Raw genomic sequence first — 25,141 nt, forward strand, 5'->3', positions numbered from 1 at the left:
TGATTGTGGCCATAGTTACATGACTGTATACATCTGTCAAAACTCAGTGTACTTAAAAAGAATGAATTTTATTTTATGTAAATTATATCTCAATAAACCTGACTTAAAAATAAAAACTTAATGGATGAGATTTGGTGATGGTTTTGTAGCATAAGTAGGTTTGAGAGTATGATCAAGCAGTTCTAGAAAGTTGTTGTCTTAAAATGAGGTCCATAGACTTCGAGTATTTGGACATGTCTATTATATATAATAATTTATGTGCCCAGCTTGCTAAGTTGTTTGTTATTACTAGCCCTTTAGTGAGTAAAAAAGAAGACACCAGATTCCTTCTTCGGACTTAAAGGTTACTGTTGTTTTTAATACCAAGCAGTTTTTATTCAGCATCATTCTTTAAGCCTTTTTTAATGTGTCTATGTATAATTTTTATGGTTCTTTTTTTAAAAAATGAGGTAAAATTCACACAGCATAGAATTAATTACAGTATACATTTCAGTGACATTTGCTACATTAACAGTGTGTGTAACCAGCACCTCTATTTAGTTCCAAAACACTTCTGTCACCACAAAAGGAAACCCAGTATCCATTAAGCAGTTACTCTGCATTCCCCTCTCCCCTCAGCCCCTGGCAACTACCAGTCTGCTCTCTGTCTCAGTGGATTTGTGTATTCTGGATATTTATATAAATGGAATCATACAATATATAACCTTTTGTGTCTGGCTTCTTTCACTTAGCGTAAGGTTTTTAAGCTTCATAAGAATACATTTTCAGGGACTTCCCTGGTGGCGCAGTGGTTAAGCATCCGCCTGCCAATTCAGGGGACACAGGTTCGTTCCCTTGTCCAGGAAGATCCCACATGCCGCGGAGCAGCTAAGCCTGTGCGCCACAACTACTGAGCCTGCGCTCTAGAGCCCGCGAGCCACAACTACTGAGCCCACGTGCCACAACTACTGAGCCCACAAGCCACAACTACTGAGCCCGCGTGCCACAGCTACTGCAGCCCGCGCGCCTAGAACCCATGCTCCACAATAAGAGAAGCCACCTCACTGAGAAGCCCACGCAGCACAACGAAGAGCAGCCCCCACTCGCTGCAACCACAGAAAGCCCGCGCGCAGCAATGAAGACCCAACACAGCCAAAAATAAATAAATTTTTTAAAAAAAGGAATACATTTTCAGCTTTCAATCAGAAACATATCAAACTATTATATATAGAATGGATAAACAACAAGGTCCTATTGTATAGCACAGGGAACTGTATTCAATATCCTGTGATAAACCATAATGCAAAAGAATATGAAAAAATATATATATACACATACACATATGTATGTATAACTGAATCACTTTGCTGTACAGCAGAAATTAACACAACATTGTAAATCAACTATACTTCAATAGAATAAACAAAGAAACGTATCAGATTTAAAAATTAAGTGAATTTGACTGGAATCTTGGCCTGCCACATTAACAGATTATTCTTGTTTGAAAAGATGCCTATAAGGTATTGATACCTCATATTCATATAGTGGTTGCCTCTTACAGTGGTTCACAAAATTTATCTGATTTGATGATTGCAGCAACCTAGTGAGGTAGACAGGGCAAGTGTTAGAACCCCTACTGTCCAATCCTTTCACATTACTACCACCACTATGACTTATAATAAAGGCACCTAACATCTCTTGAGTGCTAAGTCTGTGCCAGGCCCTGTTCTAGGCATTTTGTTTTTATTTTCTCATTTAATTATCGCAGCAAGGTATGTACTATTACTGTCATCATTTCACAGATGAGAAAATTTTCCCGAGGTGATATGATTAGTGAATGACAGAAATGGGATCCAGACCCAGGCAGTTTTGGCTCCAGTGCCTGTGCCCTTAACCAGCATACACTCAGTTGCTCAAGGTCTGTATAACGACCTCTGGTTATCAGTGGCAGAGCTGGGGCGGCTGGTAGCCAGCTCTTTCTGGACCCGGGTCATGAGCTATGCCACTATTGCCCTGGCTCTTCTTGGGAGCACTTCCTGCTTATACTTCTCTTCATCAAATGGGAGTCATGAACCTTAAACTTTTTCTGGCCGGTCTTATACAAAAGTGTTGCTGAGCCTTTGGCAGTGGACAGTGGTTCTCTAAATTGTCTTTTTATCTTCCAGGTGTTAGCTACTGGCGGGTGCCTCATGAACTGATAGAATGTTGGACTCTGGAAGAGCGGCCTTTACATGGAAGCCTGCGTCACATGGCCCCAATTCGAAAGAGGTTATTTGTTCTTTGTTGATTTTTTAAAAAAATTAATCTATGACCTATATTTTTACTGCCTCTACTGGGGGAGTGAATAATGGTTCTTGACCTCATTGAGCTTATTAATCACCTAGGTGAATATTCTGCCTTACCATCAAAGTATAAATCTTTATTTATTTATTTTTGGCTGCATTGGGTCTTCGTTGCTGAGCGTGGGCTTTCTCTAGTTGCAGTGAGCGGGGGCCACTCTTCGTTGTGGTGCACAGGCTTCTCTGAGGTGGCTTCTCTTGTTGCGGAGCACGGGCTCTGGGCGTGCGGGCTTCAGTAGTTGTGGCACACAGGCTCGGTAGTTGTGGCTCATGGGCTCTAGAGCACAGGCTTAGTTGTTGTGGTGCACGGGCCTAGTTGCTCCACGGCATGTGGGATCTTCCAGGACCAGGGCTCGAACCTGTGTCCCTTGTATTGGCAGGTGGATTCTCAATCACTGCATCACCAGGGAAGCCCCAAAATGTAAATATTGAGGGAATACCCTGGAAGTCAGTGGTTAGGACTCTGCTCTCTCACTGCCGAGGGCCTGGGTTCAATCCCTGGTCGGGGAACTAAAATCCCACAAGCCGTGTGGTGTGGCCAAAATAAAAAAAAAAATTAAATGCAAAGTTACCAGAACTATGTAAAAGGTGGAAGTAATTCTTTAAAACTGAGTTATATGGTATATTCTTTTTGGGAGAGTATGATTTTAAAAATACTACTGGACACAGTGAGAATGCTGTGGTAAGTATTTTTCCCCACTAAAGTGAAATCCCAGATTTTACTGGCAATAGTCAAGAAATTTATTAGACTTAATATTTGAAATTTCCTGTGATTTATTCTGAATCCCTTTCTCCCTCCTGTTACCACAAATAACATTTTTATTTAGTAGTATTATCTTGTGTTCTATGAAATCATTAGCACTGAATTCACCCACATCTGTGTCTTTCACTGTGGTTTAAATACATTTAAAATTATATTTCATTTTCATTGTCTGGGTAGTATTCATGACTTTCAGACATTCTGATTTCTTGATCATCTTTTCTAGAATTTGATTCAGGGCCCGTATGAAATTTCAGACTGCTTTCTTACTTTTGCCCTCTGGATCTTTCACAGAGGTGCAGGGAATTTTATTCAGTTTTTAATAGTAAATCATATGTTAAAACAGATCTTTTTGCTTAAAGGCTCTCATTTTATTATCATTTATTTTGGTGTTTGAACTTATAGTTAGCAAATATTATTTGGGTCCAGAGCAGTAGTTCTCCACTGGGGGCAGTTTTGTTCCCCAGGGGATATATTTGGTAATGTTTGGAGACACTGTCAGGTGGGGGTTGTTGCTGGCATCCAGAGGGTAGAGGCCAGGGTTGCTTCTAAACGTCCTAGAATGCAGAGGGCGGCCCCCCATGGCAAAGAATTGTTGAATCCCAAATGGCAATAGTGCTCAGGTGGAGCAACCTTGGACTAGAGTCCAGTGGAAGATGTGTACAAAATATAAAGCAAGCAGAAATTGTTTTATGGAAACTCTCCTCTGTATTAGTTGTCTTTTTCCTCTGGGATTTTATTAAGTATCATTTTTGATTCATGGACCAGGTAACGATGACTTGGAAGCACTTGTGAGGTCCCAAAGAACCATTTCTCACCTACAAAATTTTAGTTATGTTCAGTAGAGTTTTGAGGTTGAATATATTATATTTCAAATCACTATGCTATTATGATCCCATTTCCAAAAATCAGAGTTCAGTATCTTATATTTGCCTCTGAAAACACAACAGTGCTGAGTCAGAGGGAGAAGACTTGGAGGATTGCCATTACACATGTTCAGAAGGGGATCTTCATGAAGTGAAACTGATGGAAGCAGTGGAAGGAGCAGGCAGGCTTTTGACAGTGGTTGCTTGACAGTTTGACAGTTTTAAGGTCATTTAAAATAATGTTCCATGTGACTTTTTCCCTTCATTTTGTTGGTATAGTGTATCATATTGACTGATTTGTGGATGTTGAACCATCCTTGCGTCCCTGGAGTAAATCATCATGTGTGTTCCTTTTAATGTATTGTTGAATTCAGTTTGCTAGTATTTTTTTGAGGATTTTTTGCATTTATGTTCATCAGGGATATTGGTGTGTAATTTTCTTGTGGCATCCTTGTCTGGTTTTGGTATCAGGGTACTACTGGCCTTAATGAATTTGAGAGTTCCCTCCTCTTTTATTTTTTGGAAGTGTTTGAGAAGGACTCATTAATTCTTTGAAGAATTGGTTTGGTAGAATTCACCAGTGAAGCTGTCTGGTCCTGAACTTTTGTTTGTTAGGAGATTTCAATCTCCCTAGTAGTCATTGGTCTGTTCAGATTTTCTATTTCATCATGATTTAGTCTTGGTAGGTTGTATGTTTTTAGGAATTAATTCATTTCTTCTAGGTTGTCCAATCTGTTGGCATATAACTGTTCATAGTAGCCTCTTACTATCCTTTGTATGTCTATGGTATCAGTTTCAACATCTCCTCTTTCATTTCTGATTTTGAGTTCTCTCTTTTTTTCTTGGTGAATCTAGCTAAAGGTTTGTCAGTTTTGTTTATCTTTTCAGAAAATCAGTTGTTAGTTTTATTGATCTTTCCTATTGTCTTTTTAGTCTCTATTTCATTCATTTCTATAATCTTTGTTATTTCCTTCCTTCTGCTAACCTTTGTTTGACCTTTTTCTAGTTCCTTGAGGTGTAAAGTTAGGTTGTTTATTTGAGATTTATCCTATTTCTTGAGGTAAACATTGCTATGAACTCTCTTAGAACTGCTTTCACTGCATCCCACAAACTTTGGTATGTTACATTTCCATTTTTATTTGTCTCAAGGTATTTTTTGATTTCTCTTTTGATTTCTTCTTTGACCCATTGGTTGTTCAGTAACTTGTTGTTTAATCTCTATGTATTTCAGAATTTTCCAGTTTTCTTTGTGTAATTAATTTCTAGTTTCATACCATTGTGGTCAGAAAAGGAGTTTGATATGATTTCAGTTGTCTTAAACTTACTGAGACTCGTATTGTGGCCTAACACGTGATCTATCATGGAAAATGTTCCATGTGCACCTGAGAAGATTGTGTACTGTTATTTTTGGATGGAATGTTCTGTAAATATCTGTTAAGTCCATCTGGCCTAACATGTCATTTAAGGCCAATGTTTCCTTATTGATTTTCTATCTGTAGGATCTATCCATTGATGTAAGTGGGGTATTGAAGTTTCCCACTATTATCGTATTGCTCTCTGTTTCTTCCTTTAGTTCTGTTAATATTTGCCTTATTTTTTAGGTGCTCCTATTTTGGGTGCATTAATATTTACAAATGTTATATCCTCTTGTTGGATTGACCTTTTTAAGATTATGTAATACCCTTTTTTGTCTCTTATTACAGTCTTTGTTTTAAAGTCTATTTTATCTTATATAAGTATAGCTACTCCAGATTTCTTTTGGTTTGCATGGAATATCTTTTCCCATCTCTTCACTTTCAGTCTGTGTGTGTCCTTACACTTAAGTGAGTCTTTTGTGGGCAGCATATAGTTGGGTCTTATTTTTTGATCTATTCAGCCACTCTGTGAATTTAATCCATTTGCATTTAAAGTAATTATTGATAGGTATGTACTTATTTCCATTCTGTTGATTGTTTTCTGATTGTTTTTGTAGTTCGTCTCTGTTCCTTTCTTCTCATCTCTCTTCCTTTATGGTTTGATGACTTTCTTTAGTGGTATGATTATATTCCTTTCTCTTTATCTTTTGTGTATTTACTATAAGTTTTTGCTTTGTGGTTACCATGAGGCTTACATATAACAACTTATATCTATAACAGTCTGTTTTAAGTTGATAACAACTTAAGTTTGATTCCATTGTAAAGCTCAATATTATACTATCCCCTGCCATGTTTTAGGTTTTTGGTGTCATATTTTACATCTTTTTATATTGTGTATTCCATAACTAATTATTGTAATCATAGTTATTTTTATTACTTTTTTCTTTTAACCTTTATACTAACTTTATAGTGATTAATATACTACCTTTACTATATATTTACCTTTCCAGTGAGATTTATTCTTTCATATGTGTTGTTACTAATTAGTGCCCTTTCTTTTCAGCTTAAAGAAGTTCCTTTAACACTTCTTGTAAGGCCAGTTTAGTGGTGATGAACTCCTTTAGCTTTTGTTTGTCTGGAAAACTCTTCATTATTCCTTCAATTCTGAATGGTAATTTTGCTGGGTAGAGTATTCTTGGTTGGATTTTTTTCTTTTACTACTTTGAATATATCATGCCACTCCTTTCTGGCTTGCAAAATTTCTGCTGAAAATCTCCTGATGGTCTTATGGGGGTTCCTTTTTATATAACAAGTTATTTTTCTCTTGCTGTTTTTAAGATTTTCTCCTTGTCTTTCACTTTTGACATTTTAATTATAATGTGTCTTAGTGTGGGTCTCTTTGAGTTCATCTTGTTTGGAATTCTCTGGACTTCCTGGATCTGGATGTCTCTTTCCTTTCTCAGCTATATAGTTTTCAGCTATTATTTTTTCAAATAAGATTTCTTCTCCTTTCTCTCTCTCTTCTTTTGGGAGCCCTATAATGTGAATGTTAGTCCATTTGATGTTGTCCCGTAAGTCCCTTAAATTATCTTCACTTTTTTTCCATTCTTTTTCTTTATTCCTGCTTTTATTGGGTGAATTCCACTGCCCTGACTGAGTTGACTGATCCTTTCTTCTGCTTCATCTGGTCTGCTGTTGAACCCCTCTAGTGTGTTTATCAGTTCAGTTATTGTATTCTACAGCTCTGTGACTTCTATTTGGTACTTTCTTATATTTTTCATCTCTTTGTTGAAGTTCTCATTGTGTTCATTCATTCTTCTCCCCAGTTTGGTGAGCATTTTTATGACCATTATTGAACTCCTTCTCAGCTAAATTACTTATCTATGTTTAATTAAGGTTTTTTCCTGAGGTTTTATCTTGTTCTTTCATTTGGAACATATTCCTCAGTTTCTTCATTTTACTTGACTCTCTGTGTTGGTTTCTATACAGTAAATGAAACAACCGCCTCACTCAGTTTTGAACGAGTAGCCTTGTGCAGAGGATGAACCTTATTGTTTGGCCCTGCCCCAGCTCTTAGTTGACTCTCAAACCTTTGTGATTGTCCAGGCAGCCTGTTATATTTTTAATAGCTCCCAGTAGTTGAGGATGAACCAAGACCTGTCAGTGTCCCAAAGGGGAGGATCTCATCACCTAGATTGAGGCTGCTTGGAAGCCAGACCCTCAGGCAGCAGCTTTTAGAGCTTTACAAATATATACAGACCTGTGGGACTGCAAGTGTAAGCTCTGCTGGCCAACAGAGCCAGGCATTCTGAAGGTGTCCCCTTGGTGGCAGCTGCAAAAATCGGGGCTCCAGCTGAGTGTGTAAGCTCTTTTCAGAAAGATTCTGAGGAGCTGGAGCAAGGCAGAGAGAGAGAGCACCAAGATGGCATTCACAGCCTATGTTCCTTGAGAGCAGCTCTGTTTGGCAATACACGTGTGCCAAACCTGAGGCCTGCCCCTCAGGCCGAAGCACTAGGACAAGCAAAGAGGCCTTCTTTGCAGAAAGACTGGGGGATGTTCCTCAGTCTGTTGTCTGTGCATTGTCCTGTAGATGTTAGCCCGCCAGGAACCATCTCTTTGATGGCCACAGTCCCATGGGACTCAGGAATGCAAGACCCACCAGCCATGAGAGCCAGGGGATCAAGGGGCATGCTGTGGGTGGCAAATACAAAAACCAGGGCACCAGCTGCATGTAAATTTCCCCTTCAGAAGACACTGGCACTTTGGAGTGTGGCAGAAGGTGGGTGCAAAGATAGCACCCACCCTATGAGGTCCCTGGGAAAGATTATAGTCAGCCCCTAGATGCGTGTTTAATTAGAAGTCTGCCCCTCAGGCTACAGTCATGATGATCAGCTAACAGACCTCCTTCACGGAAAGACTGAGCTTCTGGATCTGTTGCCTCTTGTTGTGTGCTGGGGTGGTAGCTATTTAAGAACTCTTTCTCCATTGGTTACAGTCCTGTGGGACCTACAAGCATAAGCCCTACTGGCCACCAGAGCCATGTAATGTAGAGGTGTCTCTTGGCAGCATTTGCAAAAATTGGGGTACCAGACAAGGCTATGAGCTCCTTTCTGGGTTAACACCAATTGTTACAGTCCCATGGGACCAGGAATGCAAGCTCCACTGGCCTCCAGAGCCAGGCAATCAGGAGTTGTCCCCTGGCTAAGAGCCATAAAAAGTGAGGGTTCCAGATGAGTGTAAAAGCTCTCTTCCGGGAAATACTGGTGCTCTGGAGCACAGCAAAGGGAGAGCATGAAGATGGTACCTGCTAGTCTTTATTCCCAGAGAGTGTTCCAGCAGGCTTCTAGATGTGTGTGTTAAATTAAACGCCTGCCCCTCAGGCCAGCACTTTTCTATCAGCAGGTGAGCTACTTTACTATTTTAAGTCTGGGTGCAATTGGCTGCTTTTGAACTGGGTCCTGGGGTGGGTGAATCTGAGCATGTGGACCCTTGAAGAGCTGTTTATCAGATTGCTATAGTCTTGTGGGCCTCGGGACTTGAACGCTGTTGATTTTCAAAGTTAAATATTTTGGGGGCTCATCTCTCAAGTGCATGTCTTAAAAACTGGGGAGCCCGATGTGGGGTTTGAATCTTTCCCTCCTTAGGGAGAAGATGTAGGTTTTGACTTTCTTCCTGGTTGCGGATTACTGCATTGGGGGATGGGTTTATGGCAAGATTGTGTTCCAGCTTCTCCTACCTGCTTCAATGTTGTTTTCTTCTCAGATGCCCAATATGTAGTTGTCACTCAGCCGGCCTTTAGGTTTTATTTAAGAGGAAATTGTTCCATATATAACTGTAAACTCAGTGTGTCCATTGGAGGTGAGTTCAGTATCTTCCTATGTTGTCATCTTGAACTGGAAACAATCTATCAAATGGTTTTTATATCATATCAAAAATCATATAATCATCTCAATAGACACAGAAAAGGTATTTGACAAAATTCAGCATCCATTTATGATAAAAATTCTCAACAGAGCAGGTATAATGAGGATGTACCTCAACGTAATAAAGCGTTATATGACAAGCCTACAGCAAACATACTCAGTGGTGAGAAGCTCAAAGCATTTCCTCTAAGATCAGGAACAAGATAAGGACCCCCACTCTCACTACTTTTACTAAACATAGTATTGGAAGTCCCAGCCAGAGCAGTTAGGCAAGAAAAGTAAATTAAAAATATCCATATTGGAAAGGAAGAAGTAAAACTGTCACTGTTTGCAGATGACATGATATTATATATAGAAAACCCTAAATACTCCATCAAAAAACTGTTAGAACTAGTAAACAAAATCAATACACAAAAATCTGTTGCATTTCTGTATGCTAATAATGAACTATCAGAAAGAGAAATTAAGAAAATCCAGTTTATGGTTGCATCAAGAAGAATAAAATGCCTAGGAATAAATTTAACCAAGGAGATAATAAAAAACCTGTATGTTGAAAACTGTAAGACGTTAATGAAAGCAATTGAAGAAGACACAAATAAATGGAAAGATAGTCCCTATCCATGAATTGGAAGAATTAATATTATTAAAATGCCTGTATTCCCCAAAGCAATATACAGATTCAGTGCAATCCCTATCAAAATTCCAATGACGTTGTTCACAGAAGTAGGACGAACAATCCTAAAATATGTATGGGACCACAAAAGACCCTAAATAGCCAAAGCAATCTTGAGAAAGAAGAACAAAACTGAAGGCATCATGCTCCCTGATTTCAAACTATATTACAAAGCTATAGTAATTTAAATGGTATGGTATTGGCATAAAAACAGACACACAGATCAGTGGAACAGAAGAGAGAGACCAGAAATAAACCCATATATATAGGCCAACTGATTTACAACAAAGGAGCCAAAAATATACAATGGGGAAAGGTGTCTTCAATAAACGGTGTTGGGAAAATTGGATATCCACATGCAAAAGAATGAAACTGGACCACTATCTTACACCATACTACACAAAAATTAACTCAAAATGGATTAAAGACTTGAATGTAAACCATAAAACTCCTAGAAGAAAAAATAGGTGGTAAGCTCCTTGACATAGGTCTTAGTGATGATCTTTTAATCTGACATGAAAAGCAACAGAAGCAAAAATAAACAAGTGGGACTACATCAAACTAAAAAAGCTTCTGCACAGCAAAGGAATCCATCAACAAAATGAAAAGGCAAACTACTGGATGGTAGAAAATATTTGCAAATCATATATCTGATAAGGGGCTAATATCCAAAATATATAAAGAACTCATACAGCTCAATACCAGAAAAACAAACAATCTGATTCAAAAATAGACAGAAGATCTGAATAAACATTTTTCCAAAGAAGACATATAGATGACCAATGGGTACATGAAAAGATGCTCAACATCATTTATCATCAGGGAAATGCAAATCAAAACCACAATGAGATATCACCTCATGCTTGTTAGAATGTCTGTCATCAAAAAGACAGGAAATAAATGTTGGCAAGGATGTGGAAAAAAAGGAACCATTGTGCACTGTTAGTGGGAATGTAAATTGGTGCAGCCACTATGGAAAATAATGTGAAACTTCTTCAAAAAATTCTAAGTAGGACTAACATATGATCCAGCAATTCTACATCTGGGTGTCTATCCAAAGAAAGCAAAAACACTAACTCATAAAGATATATGTACCCCCATGTTCATTAAAGCATTATTTACAATAGCCAAGATATAAAAACAACCTAAGTGTCCATTGATGGATGATGGTATAAAGAAATTGTGGTATGCGTGTATATATATATATATTTGCAACAAATGGACCTTGAGGATATTATGCTAAGTGAAATAAGTCAGACAGAGAAAGACAAATACCATATGAGCTGTCTTTTATGTGGAATCTTAAAAACAAACAAACAACAAACAAACAAAATCCAAAGCAAAAAAACAGGGAACTGATTGGTAGTTGCCAGAGGTGGGGGGGGGGCAGTGGGAGAAATGGGTGAACTGTTTTTTGTTTGTTTGTTTTAGTTTAAACAAAATGAATAAAAAATAAATTAAAAAGGTAAAACAGTGTTTCCAGTTCAGGCTTTTTATAGTGAATGGCAGCTCAGCTGAGGAATCTTTGAAGGTTTGTCCAATACTTCTTGAATTCAAAAACCGTCTAACTATACCATGAGTTCGACTATTCTAGCAGATCCCAAAATGTGTTCCATAGCGTGATAATTTTACTGGGTGCCAAAGGGTGCATTACGGAATGATTGGGAAATATGGATTCAACAAAGCTAAACAGGTGTCTTTAGTATAGAATCTTTAATTTGTTACTATAGAGTTTAAAGCTTTAGGAGGAGAATAAAATATGCAGTAGCATTTCTCAAGTTTATTTGTGAAACCCTTTTTTCCTCAGTAAATCTCTTGAAACTGCTATTCTGGGAAAAACAACTTGAGATACTCCTGGTTATCCTCTGGATCACATCAGAATTTGTGAGAACTGAGTAATGTGCTGTGTAATTCCAGTGTAACGCTCCAAATTTTAACTTGCTGGTATTAACATTATGTGTGTTTGAAAGAGTGTATTCCAGTTGAAACAATCTTTTGTAAACTTGCTAATTTACTTATTGACCTTGGTGGGAGATGAGAGATGAGGTAGGTTGATACCTCTTGGCTCAAATTCTTGACGAAAACCTTTTTATTCACCCTGAAGGTAGACTTTGGAGACGTTTTCATTAGTTACATAACCTGTAACTGCTGGTTTACAGGACCAGCTGTTTGACAAGAACCTGCTTCTCTATTTACAGGCGACTGATAGCGCCCAATGAAGAGGAAGAAGGAGGCGTGAACTGTAAGACTGGTCCTAAGCCAGTACGATTTTTGGGGCCTTCCACCAGCACCCAAATTAAAGTCAAGAACTCGGCTTCCGTGAGGGTGCCTCCGGCCAGTGTACCGCAGCCCTGGTCCCGGGCATCCGTGAACCCGGCTGCAGGAGGAAGGGCAGCTCAGCGCTCTGCACCGTTGAAAGCCCCGTCCCCGGTGGGCACAGGCCTGCCCAGGCATCCCCAGGCTGCCCACGAGACCGGGGGTGCTGAGAACGGGGCCACGCACCCACCTCCAGCTAAGGTTCTGCTCTCCGACAAAAAGGCCACCCCGCACCGAGTGATAAAACTGAGGAGGACTCCCTTGTGTGCTGACGGGGCCTTCAAACGCCCGCCTGCACCGCGGCCAGGTCGGCGGGGCCCCCAGAGCCGAACCCTGACGCCCCCAGCGCCCTGGGCGCGCGGACTGAGAACGGGCAGGGCCAGACCGATTGATGGAAACGGGGACTCAGGGTGTCCCGTTTGCCTCTCCGAGCTTACAACCCGTTTAATACAAATAAGCGGCACTCTTTCCCGATGCAGTCGGGATGAAAACTTGTTTCTTTCTATTTAGGGTGAATTGTGTGAAGTAGGAATGGAGGAGGGAGACTGTAAGTGGTTGGGCCTATTTTTACTTCTCATTTTCCCAACGTTTAAATTATTTGTCTAGGGATGGTTTTAATTTCAGGTTTTTTAATGTGTGTGGGCTTTTTTTTTTTTAATGTTTAATTGGTATTAAGGCAACAAAACAATAGAGCAAAATCATCCCTAGCAAGTCCACTTTGTTGCTGAAATAATTATAGATTTTAGGCACTTATTTAATGTTACTCATTGCTGCCCAGGGATAGGAGTGAGATTTGGGCTTAGCTTTCAGTCTGGTGAAATAGAGAGGGTGATATTAGTGCTTCCCAGTGCTATGTCCCAGATGGGGGGAGATTTGAGAGAAAATGTAGATCAAGGTGAACTCTGCAGGGCACTCTCAGTCTCAAAAGGTAGCATGAAAAGAAATGAGGGGGAGGGGGAAAAAAAGACAATAATTTGAGTCAATAATTTGACTTCCACTTAATGGAACAATTTTCTTTCCTAGATTGGCTTTTCTTACTCTTTTCCTAGAAGATTTAGTTATACCTTGCAAGAAGATTTCTTGGAATAAGAACTATATAACATGTCATGGAATGAACTGTTAAAATATTTTATTTTTCATTTGAGTAGTGAAGTTTTGAAAGTACTTTGAAGAGAAAGTTTAACTTTTTAACTAAAATTAATATTTTTTTTCAGAAATGACCATTAAAGAGTTATTCTGATTATACAATATGATTTTTTATCATACAATTTCCACATAACTTGAATTTAATATTTTAAAACAGAGTATTTTGATTAATCTTCTATTTTTTCACAACTATTTAGTTGTATGTGTTTACACGTACATGTTATGTTTTATAATTGGATCACATATTTCTATCTTCAGTGAGCGGTATGCCGTCAGTGTGTTAAAAATAAGTTCATAAAGCAGGGTACTTTTTACTCAGTGCTTATCATTGTACTTGTACTGGTTTAAAAGAGTAAAGTAAATATACTCAAAACATTACTTTTTACAAAATAAAAAAAACCTTTCCGTAAAAAGTGACATTTTTCTGTGACTGTACTTATTTTTAAGCCTTGGAGCCGGAGCCCTTTAGTAGTTTGAAAGCTTGTTCGTTTATATAGGTTATCTATTTCAGCTCACAAAATTGCTTTCTTGTCTAGTTAATGTATGAAATCGTTAAACCGATTTTGGATAGCTATCCAAATACCAGCAGCCTTTTTAAAGTAAGCGGTTTATTTGGCTAGAAAAAGTGAATATTTAAAACTAAAGATTCATGAATGATATTCCCCTGGGGAATATATAAAATATTCAGTCACCTTGCAAAATACTATTACATAGAATCCAGGTCTTCTGAAAATTAAAGACCATAGTGAGTTTTGAGAACTTCCGTTTAGGATATTATTGGTATTGTTTGATCTACAACATTTTGAATTGCTGATTCATGTAAGAAAATTTTATACTAATAGACGTGTATTTTACACATAATAAACATTTGTCTGGAAAGGAAACATGTTGAAGGTTAATCATGGTTGATTCAGTCAACAGCCTGCATTTCTTTACATCAAGTAGTTTAAGGGACGTCTATTGAGCACATTTGGCTTTTATAAGAGGAGAGTTTTTGGAATAACTATTGGGCCATGGTTCAGCTGAGGTGGATAGGGACAAACCATCCCTTATGGGTATCAGGAGTCAAAATCAACTTCAGAATGCTCCAGTAACTTGAACATTACTTTATTTGGGTGTGGTTCCCTGGGGATTAGGTTCATTTCGCATGAAGACACGTTTTTCCTAATACCAGACTCTAAGCATAAGAGTTGGTAACTCATCATAACCCATTGGTCTTCCTGGAAAATAAAAAATTTTTTAAAGGAAAGCATGTTTTATAAACAGTGATTCAGGGTCATTACTTTGGAAAAGTAGGTTTGTGCAGTTGTTGGATCAGAGGACGCAACAGAAATTCTGAATGGTAAGTAGAGTATTTAGGTATTGCTCATATTAAAAAAGATAATTGACTATGCCCTTCCAGGCAATCTGTGTTGAAATCTGGTTTGCCCTGATTAAAACTGGTTAATTATAAGGTGGAGAGGCTAAGGCTGGCAGTAGGAATCTACTGAAGGATTTGTTTCATTTGTATTTTTAAATAATAAGTTTTTGTTTCAATATTGCTTTATGTTAGTTTATGAAGTATTTTCATATATTTTATTTCACTGTGTTCAGTTTGCTTTTTAGTTTCAGAACAACATAATGAAGGTAGTCTTTTCCAGTCCTTTAGAGATCGAGAAAATGAGGTTCAGTAACGTAAAGGCTGTACAGTAATGACCGCCCCTCCACACACACATTTTAGCCATGTAATCTAATTTCACAGAATGCCACAGCAGCACTGATCAAAGGAAAAGCCAGAGGGAGGAAGTAGATGTCAAATTGTGGATTTGTTTAATATTTAAAGCTTTTGAACAGGAAGGTATTATGGTGTTAGGATCACATGTCTGACTTCTACTAGAGAGTGACTGCCACCTCTGTACTTGCAATGCCTGGTACACCGTAGGCCTCCGGTAAATTGCTGACAGGGCAACACCCCCTCCCCCAATTATTTTATAAACTGTATCTGGTAGCGGTCTTTGGGGGCACAGAAACTGATTTCCGACCTTGCAAAATTTATCCTGTCAGAACAAAGGAGATGCTGGCGGAAATCCCTTAATTTGGTGATTGTTGCTAATGAATCCCTTAATTTGGTGATTGTTGCTAATGACCACAATTACCGTTAGTCATGACGGTAACAGTTATATAACTTGTCAAGTTGTTTAAAGTAACTCAGAGACATGGCTCATGAGACCCCAGAGAGGTCAGACAGATACTGCCTGACTTCTGAGAAAGGAAAAAAGCAGTCTGGCCCCTCTCCTCCTGCTTTACTGCCCCTGCTAGACTTGCTGATGCAATTTCTTTTTCATTCACAGACTGAATCCTATTGCTTCCTTAGCGAGTGCTAACATTGAAAAAGTTGTTGATTCACTTCCCAATCTATGGTTATTATCAACTATACTTTGATTTCTAAAGAAGGAATTAATGTACAAGCATATTTGGCTTTTCCTGAGAAATTGTTCATAGAAGAATTTTTATTTAAATAGCATTTTGAATGTGCACAAAAACTTGTGGTAGTAAATTGTTCAGTAAAGGGAAAAGCGCTAACAGTTATATGAATGAGGTGCCTTATAAAGGATTGCCTTATTTATACTGCAATCCCTTTGAATAGCTTTAATCTACGTTTGGTAGGATGTTGGTTAGAAACTAAGTAGAAAATATGAACTTAATAAAATGAAGGGAAAGAGCTTTTACTATAGCAAATGAAAAATATTTTTAAATGATTTACATATGTGTATTCCTAAGTTAACCAGGAACTTTTTAATTATGGGAAATACTGTCATTTTCCCATATGCTGAAACTCTCCCTTGGAAACTGTCAACAAGTTGCTGAATTCCTCAGCCAGTGAGGAGTGGATGAGTGATTCTTTGTTGAGGGCTGCAGTTTTCACTCAGATGAAATCAAATGCAGGATTTCAAGCATGTAGTACAGCCAGAAAAGGAAACATCATGAATAACTAACAGAAAAAAAGATTGGTTTTCAGCTGTTTTCAGAATTTCATATCCACGGAATTTGGTTGGTAGAGCAGCCAAAGAACCGTTTTCACTTATAGTCCTGTCAGCCTCATGAGCTACACATGGTTTATATTGTTACAGAAAAGCTAATTTTTCTTTGTTCACATGTGTTGCCTCAGACAGCCCGTATACATTTCATACTTGCTGGCTAGACACTTCCTGATGTAAGCTGTGGCTAAGACAAACATACTTTTACAGTAACTGTCAATCAATATTCTGTCCTACTTGTGTATTTAACAACTTTTCATTTTATAATGTTGCTTCTCATATTTTCCTTTCTTTGACCCTAAAACCTTCATTACCTTAGTAAAATTGTGCTCAGCTACAGGAATGAATCTGAGGGCCTGAAGCTTAGAAGAGAAACTTGTTTTAAACAGCACTTTATGGAAAGAAAGAGATTGGAAAAAGTTGGAAAGGTTTGCTAAAGTTGGAAAAAGACAAATATTGCTTCCTTCTGCCAAGATTTCTTAAAAATTTGGACATTCTGCTTTAATAGCAGCTCTTTCAAGAACTTATGCCCTAATTTCTTGGTTTGGAAGATGTGGAAACCCAGCTTCTATGTAGATGACATGAATAGCCCAAGGACATCAGAAATTGTACATTTAGACTCCAGCTGTGGGCCAGACAGTCTGGATTTGATGACATAGGCTGAACCAACCAGGAACCCAGCATAGCTGGAGGAACAAGGCACAATGTCTCTCCTCATCCACCATTTCTGTTTTCTTTCTCCAAAGCCCCTGGACCCTCCAGATCAGGGCTTTTCAACTGTGATACTATTGGCATTTTGGACTGGATAATTCTTTATTGAGAACGACTGTACTGTGCACTGTAGGTTATTGAGCAGCATCCCTGCCCCAGTTGTGACAATCAAAATGTCTCCAGACTTTTCCAAATGTCTCCTGGGGTTAGGGGGTGGACACAAAATCGATTACCCCCAGTTGAGAACCATTGCATTAGCTGGGTGACTTAACCTGTGCAAAATACTGGTAACTATTTCTCCTAATTGCGGGGTGTGGATGAGTAAGAGAACCTTAGAGCTGTCAATCACAGGCAAGAGTGGAACCCTGGGAATTGAGGGGGAGAATCCTAAAGGATGTCTCAAGCCTGCCAATTAAAGAATTCGATCCTGTTAGCTCTCACTTACATTTCTGGTTTTGGTATAATATTAGAAACATTTTTGTTTGCTGTTCTAACCAAGCAACTATCTAATAAAAACTAAGACGTACCCTTCTAAGCCCTTTATTTGTTAACTTATTTAATACAGCAACCCAATAATGTAGGTATATTATTATTATCCCCATTTTTCAGATGGAGAAACTGAAGCACAGAGGGGTTTGGTAAGCTGCCTTGCATCTAGTATGAAGCAAGGGCAGGATTCACGTGTATGTCGTCTTACTCGAGTCCAGGCCTTTAAGCACTATTTTAGGCCCCTTCTTATAGGAGCTTGACATTCCTCCCAGAGATGAGCTAGCCAGGACTTAGAAAATTTGTGTGCCTCATAGCTATTTATCCAATACTGTTTATTTGTTTTAGATTTAGTTACCAAATACTGTTCTAGTGCTTTCTAAGGGTATGCCAGGTATCAACTCTTTGCCTCTTGATTCCAAGTCTACTCTTCACTGCCCTGCTGTGATCCTGGAGCTGGACCCCCTAAGCACTTCCCTTTAGCCAGCTGGCTTTGTCACTGGAGGGACACTGCAGCAGGAGGGGGCTTTTTCCTGGTTCCATGAGTGTCCCTGTGTTCTTGCTCCTGCAACGAGTGCTTGGCTGGGGTATGGAAACCCTAACGGGTCCAAGTTTCAGCAGCAGCAGCTTCCCATCCCGTGGGTCTCCTGGCTGGTTCCCCAGGTAACTCAACAACACTCATGCAGGAAGCTTCCTGGCAAGTTTTGCTGGCGCCCCAGCAGGATGCCCAGTGGGTTCCGTGGCACCCCTGCAGGTGGCCCCCTGGTGAGTCGGCCAGCTCCTCCAGGGAAAGCTCCTCGATTCTCCAGTGCCCTGGGGGGCAGGCCTTCTCCCTTGCCAGTACTTCAGGGGGCTTCTTGGCCTCTACTGGGGCCACAGGGTCACCCTCCTTCACAAGGTCAGAGTCTCAGCCTTGGGGGCAGGGGTGGGTGGGGCAGGGAGTTCTCCCAAACTTGTTCTTTCCTCTGCCTCAAGCTCTAGTAATAGCCATCCCAGTACCTGCTATTCCTGTTTTCTTTAGTAGCTAATCCCCTTACTAATAATTACTTCGTATATACATGCATTTCTCTGTATATAAAGCTTCCCCATATAAATTTATAAAGTATCTCCACTCACATTACTCTGTGGTTGCTGTCTCCCTACAAAGTACCAGGCATTACTCCAAGTGCTTTGCAAAGATTAATTTATTCAATCCTTGTAACAAACCTTCCAGGTAGGTATGGTTATTTGTCTCAATTACCCATGGAGAAACGGAGGTATTGAGATGTTTAGACACGTGTTTACACAGCCAGCAGGTGGTGAGGCCCAATGTGAATCCAGGCAGTCTGCACCAGGGTCAGAACTTTAGCTGCTGCTCTCTTCCCGCCTTCTCTAGAATTGATGTACTGGATTATTTTGCACGAGCCACTTAGAGTCCAGAATTTTCTAGGGGTATGAGAGAAATACTAGGGGTCATTCTTTCATAGCTGCTCTCTCTTCCTTGTATTTACTGAGTATCTACTGTGTGTCAGGCATTAGCAGAGGGGTAATGACATTATTGGACAGCTTGATGACAATAATTTACAAAAAGTGTGTGTTCTCTCAAAAGGCTAAGAATAGGTAAATCTAACTCAAACTTAAGTTAAAAAAATAGAATAGTTTTCTGTTTTTGACAGGAAGTGCTTTTTTGTTTTTTGAAGCTGAAAAAGAATTTATTATTTTTATTTATATTTTTTTATTGGCAAAACAAATTCTTTTTTTTTATACAGCAGGTTCTTATTAGTTACCTATTTTATACATATTAGTGTATGTATGTCAATCACAATCTCCCAATTCATCACACCACCACCACCCTCCCCCACCATTTTCCCCCCTTGGTGTCCATACGTTTCTTCTCTACCTCTGTGTCTCAATTTCTGCCCTGCAAACCGGTTCATCTGTACCATTTTTCTAGGTTCCCCATATATGCGTTAGTATACGATATTTGTTTTTCTCTTTCTGACTTACTTCACTCTGTTTGACAGTCTCTAGATCCATCCATGTCTCTACAAATGACCCAATTTCATTCCTTTTTATAGCTGAGTAATATTGCATTGTATGTATGTACCACATCTTCTTTATCCATTCATCTGTCAGTGGACACTTAGGTTGCTTCCATGACCTGGCTATTGTAAATAGTGCTGCAATGAACATCGGGGTGCATGTGTCTTTTTGAATTATGGTTTTCCCTGGGTATATGCTCAGTAGTGGGACTGTTGGATCATACGGTAATTCTATTTTTAGTTTTTGAAGGAACCTCCATACTGTTCTCCATAGTGCCTGTATCAATTTACATTCCCACCAACAGTGCAAGAGGGTTCCCTTTTCTGCACGCACTCTTCAGCATTTGTTGTCTGTAGATTTTCTGATGATGCCCATTCTAACTGGTGTGAGGTGATACCTCATTGTAGTTTTGATTTGCATTTCTCTAATAATTAGTGATGTTGAGCAGCTTTTCATGCGCTTCTTGGCCATCTGTATGTCTTCTCTGGAGAAATGTCTATTTAGGTCTTCTGCCATTTTTGGATTGGGTTGTTTGCTTTTTTAATATTGAGTTGCATGAGCTGTTTATATATTTTGGAGATTAATCCTTTGTCTGTTGATTCGTTTGCAAATACATTCTCCCATTCTGACGGTTGTATTTTCATCCTGTTTGTAGTTTCCTTTGCTGTGCAAAAGCTTTTAAGTTTCACTAGGTCCCATTTGTTTATCTTTGTTTTTATTTCCATTACTCTAGGAGGTGGATCAAAAAAGATCTTGCTGTGATTTATGTCAAAGAGTGTTCTTCCTATGTTTTCCTCTAAGCGTTTTATAGTGTCCGGTCTTACATTTAGGTCTCTAATCCATTTTGAGCTTATTTTTGTGTATGGTGTTAGGGAGTGTTCTAATTTCATTCTTTTACATGTAGCTGTCCAGTTTTCCCAGCACCACTTATTGAAGACACTGTCTTTTCTCCATTGTATATCCTTGCCTCCTTTGTCATAGATGAGTTGACCATAGGTGTATGGGTTTAGCTATGGGCTTTCTATCCTGTTCCATTGATCGATATTTCTGTTTTTGTGCCAGTACCATATTGTCTTGATGACTGTAGCTTTGTAGTATAGTCTGAAGTCAGGGAGTCTGATTCCTCCACCTCCGTTTTTTTCCCTCAAGACCGCTTTGGCTATTCGGGCTCTTTTGTGTCTCCATACAAATTTTAAGATTTTTTTGTTCTAGTTCTGTAAAAAATGCCATTGGTAATTTGATAGGGATTGCCCTGAATCTGTAGATTGCTTTGGGTAGTATAGTCATTTCCACAATATTGATTCTTCCAATCCAAGAACATGGTATATGTCTCCATCTTTTGGTATCATCATTAATTTCTTTCACCAGTGTCTTATAGTTTTCTGCATACAGGTCTTTTGTCTCCCTAGGTAGGTTTATTCCTAGGTATTTCATTCTTATTGTTTCAGGGGTAAATGGGAGTGTTTCCTTAATTTCTCTTTCAGATTTTTCATCATTAGTGTATAGGAATGCAAGAGATTTCTGTGCATTAATTTCATATCCTGCAACTTTACCAAATTCATTGATTAGCTCTAGCAGTTTTCTGATGGCATCTGTAGGATTCTCTATGTATAGTATCATGTCATCTGCAAACAGTGACAATTTTACTTCTTCTTTTCCAATTTGTATTCCTTTTATTTCTTTTTCTTCTCTGATTGCCGTGGCTAGGACTTCCAAAACTATGTTGAATAATAGTGGTGAGAGTGGACATCCTTGTCTTCTTCCCGATCTTAGAGGAGATACTTTCAGTTTTTCACCACTGAGAATGATGTTTGCTGTGGGTCTGTCATATATGGCCTTTATTATGTTGAGGTAGGTTCCCTCTATGCCCACTTTCTGGAGAGTTTTATCATAAATGGGTGTTGAATTTTGTCAAAAGCTTTTTCTGTATCTATTGAGATGATCTTATGGTTTTTATTCTTCAGTTTGTTAATATGGTGTATCACATTGATTGATTTGCATATATTGAAGAATCCTTGCATCCCTGGGATCAATCCCACTTGATCATGGTGTATGATCCTTTTAATGTGTTGTTGGATTCTGTTTGCTAGTATTTTGTTGAGGATTTTTGCATCTATATTCATCAGTGTTATTGGTCTTTAATTTTCTTTTTTTGTTGTATCTTTGTCTCGTTTTGGTATCAGGGTGATGGTGGCCTCATAGAATGAGTTTGGGAGTGTTCCTTCCTCTGCAATTTTTTGGAAGAGTTTGAGAAGGATGGGTGTTAGCTCTTCTCTAAATGTTTGATAGAATTCACCTGTGAAGCCATCTGGTCCTGGACTTTTGTTTGTTGGAAGATTTTTAATCACAGTTTCAATTTCATTACTTGTGATTGGTCTGTTCATATTTTCTATTTCTTCCAGGTTCAGTCTTGGAACATTATACCTTTCTAAGAATTTGTCCATTTCTTCCAGGTTGTCCTTTTTATTGGCATAGAGTTGCTTGTAGTAGTCTCTTAGGATGCTCTGTATTTCTGCAGTGTCTGTTGTAACTTCTCCTTTTTCATTTCTAATTTTATTGATTTGAGTCCTCTCCCTCTTTTTCTTGATGAGTCTGGCTAAAGGTTTATCAATTTTGTTTATCTTCTCAAAGAACAATCTTTTATTGATATTTGCTATTGTTTTCTTTGTTTCTATTTCATTTATTTCTCCTCTGATCTTTATGATTTCTTTCCTTCTACTAACTTTGGGTTTTGTTTGTTCTTCTTTCTCTAGTTCCTTTAGGTATAAGGTTAGATTGTTTATTTGAGATTTTTCTTGTTTCTTGAGGTAGGCTTGTATTGCTGTAAACTTCCCTCTTAGAACTGCTTTTGCTGTATCCCATAGGTTTTAGATCGTCGTGTTTTCATTGTCATTTTTCTCTAGGTAGTTTTTGATTTCCTCTTTGATTTTTTCAGTGATCTCTTGGTTATTTTGTAACGTATTGTTTAGCCTCCATGTGTTTGTGTTTTTTACATTTTTTCCCTGTAATTGATTTCTATTCCATAGAGTTGTGGTCAGAAAAGATGCTTGATATGATTTCAGTTTTCTTAAATTTACTGAGGCTTGATTTGTGACCCAAGATTTTATCTATCCTGGAGAATGTCCTGTGAGCACTTGAGAAGAAAGTGTAACCTGCTCTTTTTGGATGGAATGTCCTATAAATATCAATTAAATCTATCTGTCATTTAAAGCTTGTGTTTCCTTATTAATTTTCTGTCTGGACGATCTGTCCATTGGTGTAAGTGAGGTGTTAAAGTCCCCCACTATTATTGTGTTACTGTCAATTTCCTCTTTTAGAGCTGTTAGCAGTTTCCTTATGTATTGAGGTGCTCCTATGTTGGGTGCATATATATTTATAATTGTTATATCTTCTTCTTGGATTGATCCCTTGATCATTATGTAATGTCCTTCCTTGTCTCTTGTAACATTCTTTATTTTAAAGTCTATTTTATCTGTTATGAGTATTGCTACTCCAGCTTTCTTTTGATTTCCATTTGCATCGAATATCTTTCTCCATCCCCTCACTTTCAGTCTGTATTTGTCCCTAGGTCTGAAGTGGGTCTCCTGTAGACAGCATATATATGGGTCTTGTTTTTGTATCCATTCAGTGAGCCTGTGTCTTTTGGTTGGAGCATTTAATCCATTCATGTTTAAGGTAATTATCCATATATATGTTCCTATTACCATTTTCTTAATTGTTTTGGATTTGTTTTTGTAGGCCCTTTTCTTCTCTTGTGTTTCCCACTTAGAGAAGTTCCTTTAGCATTTGTTGTAGAGCTGGTTTGGTGGTGCTGGATTCTCTTAGCTTTTGCTTGTCTGTAAAGCTTTTGATTTCTCCATCGAATCTGAATGAGATCCTTGCTGGGTAGAGTAATCTTGGTTGTAGTTTCTTCCCTTTCATCACTTTAATTATATCATTCCACTCCCTTCTGGTCTGTAGAGTTTCTGCTGAGAAATCAGCTGTTAACCTTATGGGAGTTCCCTTGTATGTTATTTGTCCTTTTCCCTGGCTGCTTTCAATAATTTTTCTTTGTCTTTAATTTTTGCCAACTTGATTACTATGTGTCTCGGCGTGTTTCTCCTGAGTTTATCCTGTATGGGACTCTCTGCACTTCCTGGACTTGGGTGGCTACTTCCTTTCCCATGTTAGGGAAGTTTTCGACTATAGTCTCTTCAAATATTTTCTCGGGTCCTTTCTCTCTCTCTTCTCCTTCCGGGACCCCTATAATGCGAATGTTGTTGTGTTTAATGTTGTCCCAGAGGTCTCTTAGGCTGTCTTCATTTCTTTTCATTCTTTTTTCTTTATTCTGTTCCGCGGCAGTGAATTCTACCATTCTGTCTTCCAGGTCACTTATCCATTCTTCTGCCTCAGTTATTCTGCTATTGATTCCTTCTAGTGTAGTTTTCATTTCAGTTACTGTATTTTTCATCTCTGTTTGTTCTCTAATTCTTCTAGGTCTTTGTTAAACATTTCTTACATCTTCTCGATCTTTGCCTCCATTCTTTTTCCGAGGTCCTGGATCATCTTCATTATCATTATTCTGAATTCTTTTTCTGGAAGGTTACCTATCTCCACTTCATTTAGTTGTTTTTCTGGGATTTTATCCTGTTCCTTCATCTGGTACATAGCCCTCTGCCTTTTCATCTTGTCTATCTTTCTGTGAATGTGGTTTTTGTTCCACAGGCTGCAGGATTGTAGTTCTTGCTTCTGCTGTTTGCCTGGCCCACGGTCCCCAGGGCTGTCGTGGCTTCGGCTGCTGAGGCCCCTCCAGAGCTCCGGGGCAGTTCAGTGACGGCAGAGGGAAGAGACCCCAAGCCAGAAATTCCAGCTCTGCGGAAATGCGGGCTCCTTTCTGGGCGCAGAGGGTGGGACCGCTCCAGGAAATGCTTTTTTACACTTATTTTCTGTAGAGAGTCTTTGGTCCTGGTTGTAGTCATGGTTCTGAAATACTTTTTTTTTTTTTTTGCCAGAATCTACATACTCTCTCAAGCAAATAAATTTGCCATTGAATTTATATATTCTCTAAAAACTGTGTGCAGTAATTTCTCCTGTGAAACTTGAACTTAGTGGTAGCACTGAAAACTCTTCTGAGCTGTAGAGTTCACAAACAAGGGGGCTTCTGAAAATCAATCACCGAAAACAATTTGTGAGAAACTTGTGTGTTTCTCAGATAGCATGACTGGGTACAGATGGGAGTTCCTTTGCCTGAGGGGCTGCTGTAATGAGATTATACTCTGGTTTGGGCTGATCTGCCTCCAAGGCTTGGGGACTTGGTTCTTGGAAACAAAGAACAGACAGAAAACTTCTTTAGGAGTTATAAATGTTTGTTGGCAAAAGGATGAAAAAAAAATCCTTTTAACAGTTTACAATGAATAGTATTAAAATTGTGCCTCAAATTCTTGAGCTAACAAGGGAAATCCTGGGACCTAGCAACTCTTCATATTTTTTCTCACAAAATTAGATCAGTTAAGATGGCTCAGTACTTTCAGGAAAATGCGAGAGCAATGTATTAATCAGTTGAATAATT

General features: G+C 38.7%; 1 protein-coding gene across 1 annotated transcript in view; it reads left to right on the forward strand.

The window, feature by feature from the left end:
• The window catches only part of KCTD18 (potassium channel tetramerization domain containing 18), a 28,652-nt gene extending 15,743 nt beyond the window's left edge, over positions 1–12,909 (forward strand). The window contains 3 exon segments of the mRNA XM_032637969.1: positions 2,145–2,247; positions 12,094–12,490; positions 12,493–12,909. Coding sequence (XP_032493860.1) covers positions 2,145–2,247; positions 12,094–12,490; positions 12,493–12,603 — 611 coding nt within the window. The 3' untranslated portion in view covers positions 12,604–12,909.
• The last annotated feature ends 12,232 nt before the right edge of the window (positions 12,910–25,141 follow it).

This window comes from Phocoena sinus, chromosome 7, assembly GCF_008692025.1.
Source record: "Phocoena sinus isolate mPhoSin1 chromosome 7, mPhoSin1.pri, whole genome shotgun sequence".
Classification (NCBI taxonomy): Eukaryota; Metazoa; Chordata; class Mammalia; order Artiodactyla; family Phocoenidae; genus Phocoena; species Phocoena sinus.